The sequence below is a fragment of the Papaver somniferum genome, chromosome 8 (genome assembly GCF_003573695.1).
Source record: "Papaver somniferum cultivar HN1 chromosome 8, ASM357369v1, whole genome shotgun sequence".
NCBI lineage: Eukaryota > Viridiplantae > Streptophyta > Magnoliopsida > Ranunculales > Papaveraceae > Papaver > Papaver somniferum.
The window spans coordinates 29,560,026-29,574,737 of record NC_039365.1 but is presented as its reverse complement, the minus strand read 5'-3'; the positions used below and the strand labels follow the sequence as shown (position 1 = coordinate 29,574,737).

General features: G+C 36.7%; 1 protein-coding gene and 1 long non-coding RNA gene across 2 annotated transcripts; both read right to left on the bottom strand.

Moving 5' to 3' along the window:
• Positions 1–1,827: 1,827 nt before the first annotated feature.
• Positions 1,828–2,646, bottom strand: LOC113302137. Its single transcript, XM_026550986.1, has 3 exons — positions 2,516–2,646; positions 2,258–2,433; positions 1,828–2,155 (listed from the first exon to the last, which is right to left on the bottom strand). The coding sequence occupies exons 1-3, from the start codon at positions 2,618–2,620 to the stop codon at positions 2,080–2,082; spliced, it is 357 nt and encodes a 118-aa protein (XP_026406771.1). The 5' UTR covers positions 2,621–2,646; the 3' UTR covers positions 1,828–2,079.
• Positions 2,647–2,660: 14 nt separating this feature from the next.
• On the bottom strand, positions 2,661–6,699 carry LOC113302139. The gene is made up of 3 exons (XR_003336661.1): positions 6,093–6,699; positions 5,623–5,736; positions 2,661–2,965 (listed from the first exon to the last, which is right to left on the bottom strand). It is a non-coding gene; the product is annotated as an uncharacterized LOC113302139 (long non-coding RNA).
• Positions 6,700–14,712: the final 8,013 nt, after the last annotated feature.

The following is a 14,712-nucleotide window of genomic DNA, read 5'->3' as shown; positions in this document are numbered from 1 at the left end:
ATGAAGCATGTTTACATGTTAAGACCTTTTCCTAATTTTATAACTAAATCATCCATTTTTTGTGTTGTTTCTCTAACTGTCTCTTTTGCGGCAATAAAGATAGCATCTGAAGCCCATCTAAAAGCATCACATTTTTGGTAGATAAGGTAAGCCTTGTTGTGTTGATTGTTGCATATCTTCATGCACATTCTGGGATTGCAGGTTGAAGAGATGCAAAGTTGATTGTGCAGTGGACAACTTTCAAAGCATTGATCATCTTCTCCACAAGCATTGCAGCTTTTAACTGATGGTAACAACACCAACTTGGCTTTACAATGGTGAGAAGCATCTTCAAACCATTCAAAGTAATTGCAGGTAGGTATTGTGCACTTGAAGAACATTTTCCATAGTTTTCAGTTGTTCCAGATTGAAGAAATGCTCTTACGCCATTACATGGAACATGCTTGCACCTGGAATATATCCAAGGACACGCTTTTGTCTCATGATTACCTTGTTCACACATAGCACAATCATTGATGTTCTTTTTTTCTTTTTCATTTTCATCTTCTTGTTGTTGTTGTTGTTGTTGCTACTACTACCTAGAGTGTCTTTTGCACCTCCACCCATCACTGTTTTTGAGTTTTCAAAATAATTGTCAATTTTTTTGAGTTGTAGAAACATATGGAAGATCATCTGTATATATACAAGTTGAAGAAGATGGAATTGGGAATAAGACCGTTGGTAAATTAGATCTTATGGTAGGCCGTTGATTTTTCTGTTTGTTGATGGTTAGATGGATGCCACATGTTTCCTATTGACTTACTCGAATCGGTGTTTCAACTCGGTGATTCAAGTAGATTCAACTCTATTCAGTAGGAAGGACTTCTTAGACTTTTTGACATTGCCACCTAAGCATTAACGTCTCCTAACTCCCATTTACCGTTTTTTGAATAAAAGGTAATGGTACTTTTAACAAATTTCTAAAAAATGGGGGCACTTTTTTAATGTAAAGTGAAATGTAGGGGTACTTTATCAAAAAGCTCTAAATTTTTTGTGACAACCTTAAGCTGAGATTGTGTTTTAAAGCACAAACTAGGTCTCTCTATCTATGTTTTCTTTTAAATGGCATAGCTAGGGTATCAGTCATCTCTCCCTAATCCACTTAAGGCGCCACTCTCCAATAAACTTCTTCAACTATACTTGTGCGTGTAGGTGTGCAATTTGGTTAGAAAAGTGGCTTGAGTTGCCATGATTGAAAAGAATCTAGCACTTAGCACTCCACTATCCATTTGTTAGCCGAATGCTAGAGTGTTACATGGAACAACGTAGATTCATGCAATAGCATAGGTATGAGAAAAATACAAAAAAGTTTTGATTCCAAAACCTATCTTTTACCATTGTTGAATATGAAAAATGCACAGACAAATCACTCTGAACTAAATTTAGTTCCAACTAACACTAACAGGTGAGTGAGTGTCATAGTCCAGCTTTATGCATACTGTAGAACCACTTTTTTTTCTTCTTTTGGCGTACTTCAAGTGTGTAATTACTAAATGTATTGTGATTAGACTTCATCAAATGAGGTTCTGCTGTTGTGCTCGTTGAGTGGTAAAAGCACACATGTAGCATGATTGAACAAGTTATTACTATAAATTAACAAAAAAAAAGGTACCAGAATATTAATCATCAAGTGCTTAACTTCTTATAACTCTGCATTAAGAGATAGACGCATTGAAGCTATCTTTTATCATCTCTAGAAGACTGGTCTATTTTGGAAAGGAGTTGGATGTGAAATTAGAGTTTTGTATATAGTCTTGCCGCAATTATGTAATTCCTTAAAACTTCTTGTGCTTCGACAATTCAAGGCTACTTACCATTAGTGAATACTATCAGTTTGATCAGTAATAAGTGACGCATTTCCCTGGTTTTAATATATGCATCATTCTGCATCTTTACAAGCGAAATTTGAAGTGATTACAGCATATGTATCATCTGTCGTCTACTCAAATTCTTCAGTCTTTTCTACTCTACCATCATTCGCAGTGATTTTTTGCTTTAACAACAATCCATCATTCCTCTCAAATTGCCTCTGCTTCATTTTCATTTTCTTTCTCGTGACAAGTCTAGTGTACAAACTATAACTTGTCCCAAGTAATCAATATGCTTACCCCAATACCTGTACATCAGGTCAAACAATGGGTCAAGTACCTTGCAGTAAATCTTGTTATTTCTACCAACTAGGGATAGAATTCACTTAATAAAGAATAACCTTATATACCTGCCGATACAAGAAGAATGATGAAATGGGGTTTCGTTTGTCAGGCGTGCATCCCAATCTTCCTTCACTAATGGTTTCGGGTTTTCTACCTGCTGGACAGATACAGTAATAGGCCCCTGGCGTATTAAAGCATGTTGCATCTTTGCAGTTGTGAGAATCTTTGCATTCATCAACATCTGAGAAATGAAAAGATACCACTCATTTTGAAATGGAAAATCATCAAAAATTGTTAGATGATTGGTGTATGTGTATATGTACCTTTACATCCAAGATAAGGATTTCCTTCATAGCCTTTTTCACAATGGCAGCTGTAACCTCGACCATTTTGAGAGTCAAGGCAAATAGTATTTGCGCCACAAGCATATGAGCTGCTGTTCTGCTTAGCTTCTTCACATGAAGGGAGGTCCCTTATTGTCCAGTCCAAGATCACAGGTACAAAGAAGTCGTCCGTAGATGTTCTTGAATTACGAACCCCAGAAAAGTTGTGGTCGACCAAAAAAGCACGGATGCATGGATTGTTAGTACGATCATTGCCAGGGTTGAGTTGTACTGTTTGTATGTAGTATTGCTGTAGTCCTTTCGGAATTCAGGTGTTGCATTCTTGTGACCCGTTGAGGTTCTCACACAGGGATGCACACCCACTATGTGTTGGTTCGTCAGTAACTGGAATGATTGGTCTGATGTCACCGTAAACGTCGCAACCTAAGACTGTTAACTTATTATGAGTATAGGAAACAGTGAAGGGTGATCCATAAAGAAAGGGCCCTGACGACCAAGTATGATTAATATGATTACTGTCACAAGTGACGGGTACAGGCATAATGATACGAACATAATCTAGCGTGAGATGCAAAACAAGGTACTGACCGTCCCCTATATGCAGTGAAGCAACAGAAGGAATGTGAGAATCATTACACGTGATCTTAAAACTGGGATCGCGGTAACAATTGATAGCATCCATTCCGAATGGGTATGGTATCAGACTATCAGTACATTCCCACATTTACTATTACAACCTCGTTTAGATATCTTATATTTGTCGATATTAGGTTCCACAATGAACGGAAGACTAATAGATAAGTCTGGAGGACCGGATGCATTACTATTAGACATTACCCATTTTGCTGGTGCCGGTGCTGCCTGTGCGGACCTTGTAACTTGTTCTTCTAATGCACAGAACGACACTACTAGCGGTATATACAAAAAGACCCGCCGGCTGATGACAGGTAATAATGAAGGCATCTTTGCATATATTTTTTTCTGATCAAAACTTATGTTATGGGAGAGTGTTATATACTTACAGAACAGAAAAATAGGAAGGATAAAATTAACTTATTGAGTGTCCATTGACAACCACATGTTTCAGACTGATAAGTCAATGGAAATATTCCTTAAGCCAAGCTCAACTGAAATAGATTTGAGAAAAGATGATGGCCACAGCCACAACTGGTTGAAGTTTCCACAAGATAAACCAGTTTATAATCTATGCCAGAGAGATAATTTTTTGAAATACCACTAATTCAATGAAAAGACTAGACAGATTAAGAATCTGTAACTAAACTACAAATACAAAACTTAATTACTTTTGGCCATTTGTTTTGATATTTTTGGACTCCAATGGAATAAGAATACTTGAGAAAGCAAATGCGATTACCAATAGTGGATATGGAATACCAATAATTCAATGGGAATACCAATAGTGGATATGGAATACTTGAGAAAGCAAATGCCATCAACAGTGGATATGGAATACCAATAATTCAATGGGAAGACCTTAGGTCAATTCACTAACTGATAAAATACACTTTAGTCAATTAGTGGATTTAAACAAAAAAAGTGGCTATATTTCTGATAGAGAGGCTACTGTTTCTAAATTATTTGAGCTCTTAACTATAATTCATATATAATAGGCCCAGCCCACAACTGAGTTCAGAGATAAGGAGGTACTCAACAGCGTCAATGCCAACATTTCCTAGCTATAGTCTGCGTGGGAGGAAAGCTAAGCTACAGCGTGATGGGTACTAGTACAGACTGACTTTTCTTTAAAAAAAAAATAGATTTAAGTAGAGATGCCGGCCGCAGCCGAAGTACTTGAATTTCCCACAAGCCATTATCTATTAGGACTCTACACTACAGGTAAAACTTCGTGAATTAAGACTCTGCTGCTAGATTACATGTATCCGTTCAAAAAGTCTAGAATTTGAATAGTAGTGTCAGTCAAAACGACTGGTAGAAATCAAAGCCAAACTAATTTCTCTACCCAGATTTGTATTATCAAACAGAAACAATGTTTCATTTTAATGAATTGCTTATACATGAAATGTTTACAAGCTATACATGATTGTGTAAGCTTATAACATGTGAATGTCCACAATTCTCATGTTAATTTATTTTGATTTGCTACTTGAGGTGTGTGTATTAGAAAATTAGCTAACAGGATAATTCATTTCTCTAGGAACCTCTAGAGATTGCTCATGGCCAATCACCAAATACACGAGGAGTTTCCCCTCGCACCCATAATGGGCCAGGATCTATCCAGGTGACACTTAATCTTATTCCCTGATCATCTTAACCTTGACCCCACGATACACAACATGTCTATCTCGCATTCTAGCATCTCGTACAAGTTAAAACCCTTAAACCCTCAAGCATTTTTCTCCTTCCCTCAGCAACTCCCCTATAAAACCCTAACCAGAAAGAGTATCCCCAAAATTTCATCCCTGACTAAGCAGAAACATCAAATCCAAAAATGAAAGAAATGAACTCCAACGTTAGACACTTCAGAATGGCCAAGAATTACGATTATCTCAATCCCCATACAGGTCCTTATACACCATTCCTATCAGGTTATTAGCCACCCAAACGCCCCTTGGCTGAGTGGGAAAGGGAATAAATAAAGCAGAGACTACTAAACCAGATATCTTTTGTCTTTTCTCTAAAATTAATGACACGGGCTACATCTAGCCAATAGTAAGCGAGCACTGCAAGAAATTAGCTGATTAGACTTGTAATAAAGAAAAATAGAAGAACTGAGATGCAAGGTAAAATTCGATCATACACCAATGTTCGACCTAAATTAGCTGTGAATTATCTAACATAAAAACTTGTTGGACTTGACGGGTCATGCATAGTGGTGGTCACACACACAAAAATAAGACACTAGAGAAGTATGAAAGCTATTTAACATTAAGATCAACCACAGCCCGAGGAAGAAGAAGTTTGTAGGGAAAATCAGTGAAAAATATTTGTGGTAGCAGCTTATAGTTGGAGCAGGACATGGCCGATGCTTAGGGTTCTTATTCATGATAAATTGTGTTAATTTAACGATGCTTGGGGTTATTTCTATTAAAAAATTAGCTGCAGACCTGTTAAGCTTCTCTTGCCATCAACGGAAAGAAATCCCCATTTTGTTACAGCAACATGCCAACATCTTTAACCACTGCATCAGCATAGAATCTTGCATTTGCCACCGACAGTTTCTGCACAAGCTCAAAGTTTAAACATTATTTTAGTTAATGAAGTTAAACTGAATGATTAACGAATGAGCAGACTATAAACCCATACTATATAGCTAATCTTGTAAAAGCAGATCCTTTAACTCAGGAATGAAATTGTATGAGCTAGAGTAAAGAAGAGAAAGAATTAGAAAACATTAAAGATCAATAACTAACAATACGAGGCTACACAAATTTCCTACAAGTTTTTCTGATTTTTTAATCACCGGAGGCAACTAAAGAAATCTCATCCAGAAAAGTCGATACTTCACAGAGAATTAAAATGCTTACAACTTCAATAATTACAAATTTTGGGAAAAACCATAGAGTTAATTGCTCACCTGCCGAGAGAGTGTTTGCTAACAGGATAATCACAGGATCACTGATACAAAAATTTCTTTCACGCATCTTGCAGAGAGATTGCAATGTCTTATCGGTCCCCATTCCTTCAAGAACACCTTTGATGATGGTATCCTATTCTAGCATTAGGTAAACTACTTTTCTCTTCAATTTCGATGATTATTTTGTTAGCTTCCAATAACATCTTATCAGGCCATCCATCATTGTGGTAAATGTTACTAATTAGGCACTAATCCTTTTCTTGGAATTTGAATAACAGGTTTCTTGCATCTTCCAACTAGCCAGACTGACAAAAACCATGATAACAGTACCCTCCATAGATCCAAACAGGTTTCTTTGTAATGTATGTAACTTCATCTGAAACAAATTCTTTGCAGTCTTCATTCTTCCATCTCAGATGTAGTCCCGCTAATAATATATTGTAAGCAATTTATGTGTGTTTCAATCCATTTCGTTTCATTTTCTTGAAAAGCAGCATAGTATCGACGCCCCTATCTACCATCAAGTCAAACAGTTTCACCGCATCTTGCAACCCATTCACTATTAATATATCAAAAGTTATTGGATTGGGTAAAATTCCTCGACCAATCATTTCATCAAAATATCTTCTTGCAATTCAGGCCGATTGAATGAGGCAAAGAGAACGTTTGAGGAGATTCCTCTACTAACCATCTCATCTCGTCAGTCTCTTTGCTCCATTCAACCGGCATGACTAGCAAAGTGCGCTGATCAAAGAACAGTAAACAAATACATCGGGGGTACAACATTCAAATGTTTAAACATTTTGTAGAAGAGAACCAAAGCTTGATCAACTAAACCTCCTTCGCAAGACTCAAAACTTTACCAGTTCTGCTATTAAGTTAACTACCTGCCTCAGTCATTTTGTCGAACAAATTAAGTGCAACATGCCAACATTAGTCTTTTCACATAGACGCAACCTTTTAATCGGTGTAGTGATGGTGATAACATTAGGATGAAACCTCTCTTGTATAATCTCTCCAAATCATCTTACACCATCATCAAGTTTCTTAATCCTTCCAGTCTCTCTCAGTCTCACACAACGCTCAAGCTCTCTGATTTTCTGAAGACAGATATACAATCAATCTCTGAATCTAATATTTATATACAATTTTAAAATGGGCCTCCAACAGTACCAAGCCCAAATTAACAATGGTGTACGTGGGGGCACACAAAATGAAAACGGTGAAAAATGACTCAGTCTTGTCTGTAAATTTCAATCTCAAAGGCATCCGTATATAGTATGGTGAACACTCTCGTTCAAGGTGGTGCATGTAGTTAGTCGAACTATTAAGTAGTGATCCTCGAGTGCACCACCGATGAACTAGATCCGGCCAGAATCAGATCATGTTATAGACGAATTCTCATTGAAGTTAATTTAGACCTCGAAACCCATAACGATACAAGGATTGCAACCTTTTGTTAATGGTCAATATTTTCCCCTCAATGGTTTGGTTGCTTTCCTTATGTTTTGTTAATGTTAATCCTGGTCTCGTGGTATTTGCAGGCTATACTAAAGCCGAACCACTCCTGTGTTAGGACCAGCAAGAAAATTAAGGCTCTCTCCATCGATAAATAAGCTCTAGCATTTGGTGTTCTTTATAGTATGTGTTGGATAATAACAATTAAAAATTAATCAATCAACTAAATAATATAAGAGGCATTTATTTGATTTTTTGTGTGTTCTCCTTAGTCAACTGTTAATGTCTTGAACATCCTGCTAAACACCATGGAAACAAGAAAACGGTAATGGTAGATTGAGGCGCATGTTCAACATACTGTCCTTAAGACAAGAATGCCCGGCTACACTCTGAAAAAGATGATGATATAGCCCTACGGGTACATCTGCCTCCAAGATACAACAATCTTAACAAGCTTGAATAGCACATTCAAACTTGTTCTTCTAGAACTTGGCAGCGGAAAACTCACGAATGGTTAGCACTTAAAACCCTCGTATCAAACATCGAAAAACGAAGAACAAGTACTCAACCCCAGGGGGATATGAGAGAGGTTTTTTCTTTATATATCGGCATCAAAAAGAGGTTCTTCATGTATAAAACCCTAACTCAAATGCAAAAAATATATGGTAAACTTATCCCGTAAAAAACTAAGAGATAAATTTGGAAGGTGTTTTTATTTTTGGAAAAACCTTTTTATTAGTAATTTTTTATTCACATAAAACTGTATTTTTTCCAACAATCCCCCACATGAATAAAAATACGATAAAACACGGAACAAGAAATATCACGAATAGGCATATGTGTCCATAAGGTCTTGAACCTTTGCTTAGTGAGAGGTTACCTGAACTACTTATTAGCCAGTGTCCATTAGGTCTTGAACTGTCTAACATTTGGTGTAACTCGCGATAACAACCACACATGATATCTCCAAGGTTTCTGCCAAGCTCCGTCGTTGTGTCCATTTTGGCCCTGGACGTCTTGTTTCTCGGAATGTTCTAGAGAATCAGCTCATATTCTCATAGAAAGCGACCCACTTCCTCATTCAGATAGGTGAGTTCCATTAAGAGTGTTCACTGCTACACCCCACTTCAATCTTAAATTGAAACAATGGAACTCATTAAGACTTATTAAAAATCATCCTTCACATGCAGTCACACTATCACATCTACACCATAGGGAAGGGACAGAGAATATAATTCTCTGATAGTGTTTTCCTTTACCCGCCGTAAATTAGTTGTCTCATTCGAAACCTTGATCTTGGGATCTCCAGACTGCAAGGTTGAGTATCCTTTATGGCAAGTTTATTTTATATGAGCCTTAAGTCCCACTTCCCCCTCGATGTATAATTACGAACTATCTCTTTAGAAAATCCTTTCGTCAAAGGACCACTAATTTTTCTGTTGACTTCCCTAAGTCTGTGAGGTTCTCTTTTGACTTTACATGTCTACTGAGACCTCTTTTTGACTTCACGAATCAACTAAAATTACTTCATTAAAGAGTATAGTTATCTTACCGAATTAGCCTTCTCCGAGTATGTCTAGACTTTGTCATTGCTCATTTACTTTAGACTCACATAGTCAATTGAGTTTCTGCAATGATGGCCACAGTCTTCGGTCACAGAGGAATATCTTCTAAGAAGCATCTTAGTAATCATTCGTCTTCCTCTTATGCTTGAATTAAAGCACACGAACTTTGATTTCTTCAATATACAAGTTCATCTTGTCTGTTTTAAGGACTTCCTTAGACAGACACTCCTTAAGAGGATACACACATATGCTAAGATTTATCCATAGCCTGAAACAACAACATCTCTTAAGGTAAGTACAATATGTATTACATACACAATTTAAGATGTACCTCAAGTATCGCAAATCTCTAATTAGATCATCTCAGTAATTCTCTTGAGATACAAGAGTATTTGTATACACCTGATATACTGCACATTTACAACACACATTAAATGCATCGAGTTTGACAAACACTATTTCCTTCATAATATATTCTGGTTCCCTTCGATCCTTTAGATCAAATCAACCAATTGGTCTTTCAGTCAAGTCGTAAATATCACATATTTCATAGGTGGTTGTAAAGCATATAAAAAATACATGTACTATTCAGTAGTACATTCTTTACATCTTCCTCAAGATTAATGTTAGTGCAATATATATCACATATGTGAAATTACATATGTACCTCATGCATTCCAATCTCTGATCCTTTAGTCAGAGCATCCCTGTGATTTCCCAGGTTGAACGCGGATGCAAATCTGTTTTACAGCACATACTAAACGCGTTAGACAGAAACTATATCCTCAAAATTTATTTTGGTTACCTACTGATCATTTAGACCACTTCAACCGCATAATAGTTTCCTGTCAAATCTTAAACAACAACGATTTATTAGTAGATGTAAAACAGTTATATGTTTGTCACATCACAAGATTTCATCACATCCCAAAATATCATAATAGAAACATGTGGTACGATAAGTATCTAGGTTTATACATATATGTATAATATGGTTATATCAGATACATTTCATATTTCCAAAACTTGTAGTTTGTCCCACAACCATTAAGAATACTTTCTCCACATCTACTTATGTATCATTACCTAAGTCAAGTGTTCCTTTTGGGAACAAAAAGGTGCACTAGCCTACAGATGCATAAGCAACTCAACTGGCCTAAATGCCTTGAATCCGTCCAAGTATGACTATGGCCAAAGGTCCCCCACATTTTAGTAATTGCCTTAAAATTACTTAAGATTATTATTTAAGCTTAGATCTTACCTTCAGTAAGTTCAAAAAGGCAACTAATCCAGTAAATCAACGAGATAAACCGACCCTCGTCTCCTAAAATATCATGATAAAGGTGAAAACCTAAATAACTTCTCAATGAAAAACACATAGACGAATTATCTTAGGATTGTCTACCATAATTCATCAATCTCACTCCAAGAAGATATTTACATAACTCAAAACAAACATGCAAACAAGAGCATCTTTCTAGATGAGTGAGTACCTGACATGAAATCCACTGTACTGTTACATGATATTGAAGGAGATGAATTGATGCACAATACTTACCGGTACCTTCACGGATGCTTTTGTCAATGGAGAATGCACTTATGTTGGAACAACCTAGTGCTCCTGTTCCCGCATTCATCGCCTCATTTTTCAGGGAAGTTTCTTACCTGACTAACTATAAGCTTAGGTAAAAACAAATCAAAAGTACTTTCCTTCGTGACATCCTTCAAACTGAAAGTCAAAAACTCTTCCAATTTCTTATACTTGTTCTCGGAATTTCTGCTCAGTAATCGCCTCATTCGAGCTTCAGTTTCCAATACGGATGAAGACTTCCTTGCATCAAGAAGTTTTTCCCGTCTATAAAAGCTTTTCCTAAAAGATTTACTTTGCGTCTTTTCTATCAAAAGCAGTCATGACGAGATTTTATTGAAGATTCGACCAAGCTACTATGAAGAGAGGGGCTCTTCTCATTGGTTTGTTTCAGGCTCTTAATTCTAGTTCTGGAATTGTCGAGAGTTTTAGAGCCACATGGGCCGCGGGTCTTTCTCCACTTTGGATTTTGATACCTGTAGCTCAACTCTTCGAGCTTCTACCAACATTGATTTTTCACCCTGCAACAACTTTGCACTGCTGTTTTCCATGCCAACATGCTTGGTTGTTACGCTAGCAGTTGTTTCCTCCTCGTGTTTGGTTTCACTTTTTTTTTTTTTTTGGAACGGACTTGCGCCTCTCTCACCCTATCTGCCAATGCTATATAGCACCTGATGGCTCCGGCATTCGCTTTACAATAATATTTTTGTACAACCAGCAGGTCCGGAACCCTCAACAATTCAATATAGGCCTGGAGAGTCAATTTTTGAGAAGGATAGGAACGGACGTCGAATAGGTCTTCATTCATTGCGTAGAGCTTCTCCACAGCAAAGAACCTTCTACTAGAAGTCTCGAATTTTTGTAGGCGGTAATAACTCTCTCCAGAAGTAAGCTCAAACCACATCGACTGCCTTAAGTAGTGCAAATTATTGTGTTGATCTAAATCCTCTCTTGTACAACCAGCCGCCTGCTCAGCCAAATTCCCCTGCACAAAATCCTCTCCTGATCAGCCAGAAGCATGCGCTTCAGACACTCCCTCTTTACGAAGGGGTCCGCTATATCCATGCACCTAGCTTTATTTTCCAAAGCAGCAGCTGCTACCAGGTCACCTACGTGCTTCAATATATTTCCCTTGGCTAGGTGAAATTCCTTAACAGTTGGAGCCCGCTTAACAGCCTCGTCTATTCTGGCAAGAGATGTCTCATATTTGCATGTCTGTCATAATACTGAGCTAACAGAAACAACGTCCACGTAAGTGTTGAAGGGGGCTCGTTTTCTTCCCTCCTTGGATATCCTCCAGTTGTGTGTATGAAACTTTCCAACTCTAGAATCAATTACTCGACGATATCTCCCTTGTTAGGGTGCTCGTAAAAATGGCATAGGTCAGAGAACAATGTCGGAACTCCATGCGACACAACAAGAACGCTAGCACTAATACCCGTACATTCCATTAACACAACTGATGCTACATTTCCCTTGTTATAACTATTCATGATCTCAAGAAATATTGCATCAGAGCAGTAGGGGCCTGCAGCTAATAAATCCACTTGTCTGGAAATTCCTTTATAAAATTTGATTGCTGAATCCAGTGCTTGAATGTAGCAGCAGAGAAAGAAAGAGATTCATATCAGATTGACCAGCCTACAGGCTAGGTATTGAAAATCCACGTGACATAATTTTCTGGTTCGATCTTATCACCTGCTGCAGAGATGATTAACAAGGAATTGAGATATAAAGAAACTCTAAGAACAAACTATACATCACATGCTGGAGATATAAAGAATGATTGCGAATTAATCTTTTGACCAAGTAGGCTAGACTAATTCATAGACAATTTACTGCACATATAAACTCAATCTTTCGCATAAATAATAAAGCTTCCACTATAGCTGGATTATATGTTGTTCTCGTACAAATAGATAATCTACAAAATCTGCATATACCAATCAGTTATGGACTCAACATGATCAAACAACAATAAGGTGATAAACCGACCAATATTCCGTGAACAACACCCAACTTCACTGCCCTAGTTATTAAACCAATTCCGTTATTTTAATTGTTATTGTAAAGATACATTCTTGTCTTAAGATTGTTGGATAATAACAATTAAAAATTAATCAATCAACTAAATAATATAAGAGGCACTTATCTGATTTTTTGTGTGTTCTCCTTAGTCAACTGTTAATGTCTTGAACATCCTGCTAAACACCATGGAAACAAGAAAACGGTAATGGTAGATTGAGGTGCATGTTCAACATACTGTCCTTAAGACAAGAATGCCCGGCTACACTCTGAAAAAGATGATGCTATAGCCCTACGGGTACATCTGCCTCCAAGATACAACAATCTTAACAAGCTTGAATAGCACATTCAAACTTGTTCTTCTAGAACTTGGCAGCGGAAAACTCACGAATGGTTAGCACTTAAAACCCTCGTATCAAACATCGAAAAACGAAGAAGAAGTACTCAACCCCAGGGGGATATGAGAGAGGTTTTTTCTTTATATATCGGCATCAAAAAGAGGTTCTTCATGTATAAAACCCTAACCCAAATCCAAAAAATATATGGTAAACTTATCCCGTAAAAAACTAAGAGATAAATTTGGAAGGTATTTTTATTTTTGGAAAAACCTTTTTATTAGTAATTTTTTATTCACATAAAACTGTATTTTTTCCAACAGTATGTGTTTGATGTTTCGCAGAATGATGCCGTAAATTACTGATGGATCATTGATACTCAACACTATTGAAAACACTTCATTATGTATTATACGCAGTATGCTACCGTTAGAGCGGGCACCGTATATATCTCACTCCACTTTGTAATAAGGAATTGCAAGCACTATGATAGAGAAATGACTGGAAACTGTAGGAAAAAATTCCCTGGCAGATACTGAGATGCCTTCGTAGTGATTGCTTTTCACGTCCAAAAACTTTCCTGAAAAAATATTACTCACCATAATGCTTGCTCTTGCTCCATACTCTTTACTAATTTGGTTCAATTTATTATATAAGCAGTTAAGCACTCCATTTCTTTTGAGATGAAACAAGATTACCATCATTTGGTTGAACACTCGGATAAACTTTTCATAAAATCATGAAAATTCTTCTTTTTCACCCAAGTAACAATAATAAGAGTAAACTAACATATTCAAAGTTTCAAACCACTAAAATATGCCTTTCTCAAGCTGTAATGATGTTCTTAAGAAACACATAGGAACATAAAACAACTAGTTAAGGCAAGCGTGTGTGTGTGTGTGGAGCCTAAACTCAATCAATGTAGATTCACTGGATGTATTCTTTAAAGTTGATATACATGAATTGAATCAAATCAAAATAAATGGTGGACTACTACTAGCAACCATATATATCTCACTAATGGCCTTAAGAACATCAAACATGTTTGGCCCTACAAAACAGACATCTTCATCTTTTACCCATATTCTAACATATACATCATATCCAGAAAAAACCTTAGCTCTCCTAGGTTAAGCTCGAAAAAGCCATACCGTCTACGTGGTTCTAGATAGACATGATAGATAATCAATCATTAGAACACAGGGTCGTAGAAGATAAGAGGCATGGAAATAAAATGGCCATTAAATTTTTTGAAATAAAAAATGTAAATAGAAGAAAATAAAATGGATATAAAAAGGAGAAGAAGAAGAAGAAATATGAAAATATATATAGAAGTCAATCAAAACAAGCTTTTTTGTTTATATATTAGGGTGAGAAGAGAAGGTCCCATAGAATCTACAAGAACCTGGAGAGTGAAATGAGTAATTGCACTGTACTGATCCAAAATGTACTTTAAGAATTATGCACGAAATATCTTTCGAAAACAACATCATGAATAGGAGGATCAAGATCTAAAGAGTTGAGAAATAAACAAGCATATGCCCAGCCCAGCTTGTTCTTAACAACTTACTGAGCTTGAGCTTTTACCTGCACTCAGGCTAATGTGGTGATATGATGAGCATGTGAATACACAAATTTACGGTATCTAT

Coding starts and splice junctions, on each gene's coding strand:
- LOC113302137 (XM_026550986.1), bottom strand. CDS start 2,620: ATGCTTGTGGCGCAAATACTATTTGCCTTGACTCTCAAAATGGTCGAG. Junction 2,434..2,515: donor TCCTTATCTTGGATGTAAAG/GTACATATACAC, acceptor TTCATTTCTCAG/ATGTTGATGAATGCAAAGAT. Junction 2,156..2,257: donor CATTCTTCTTGTATCGGCAG/GTATATAAGGTT, acceptor CCTGATGTACAG/GTATTGGGGTAAGCATATTG.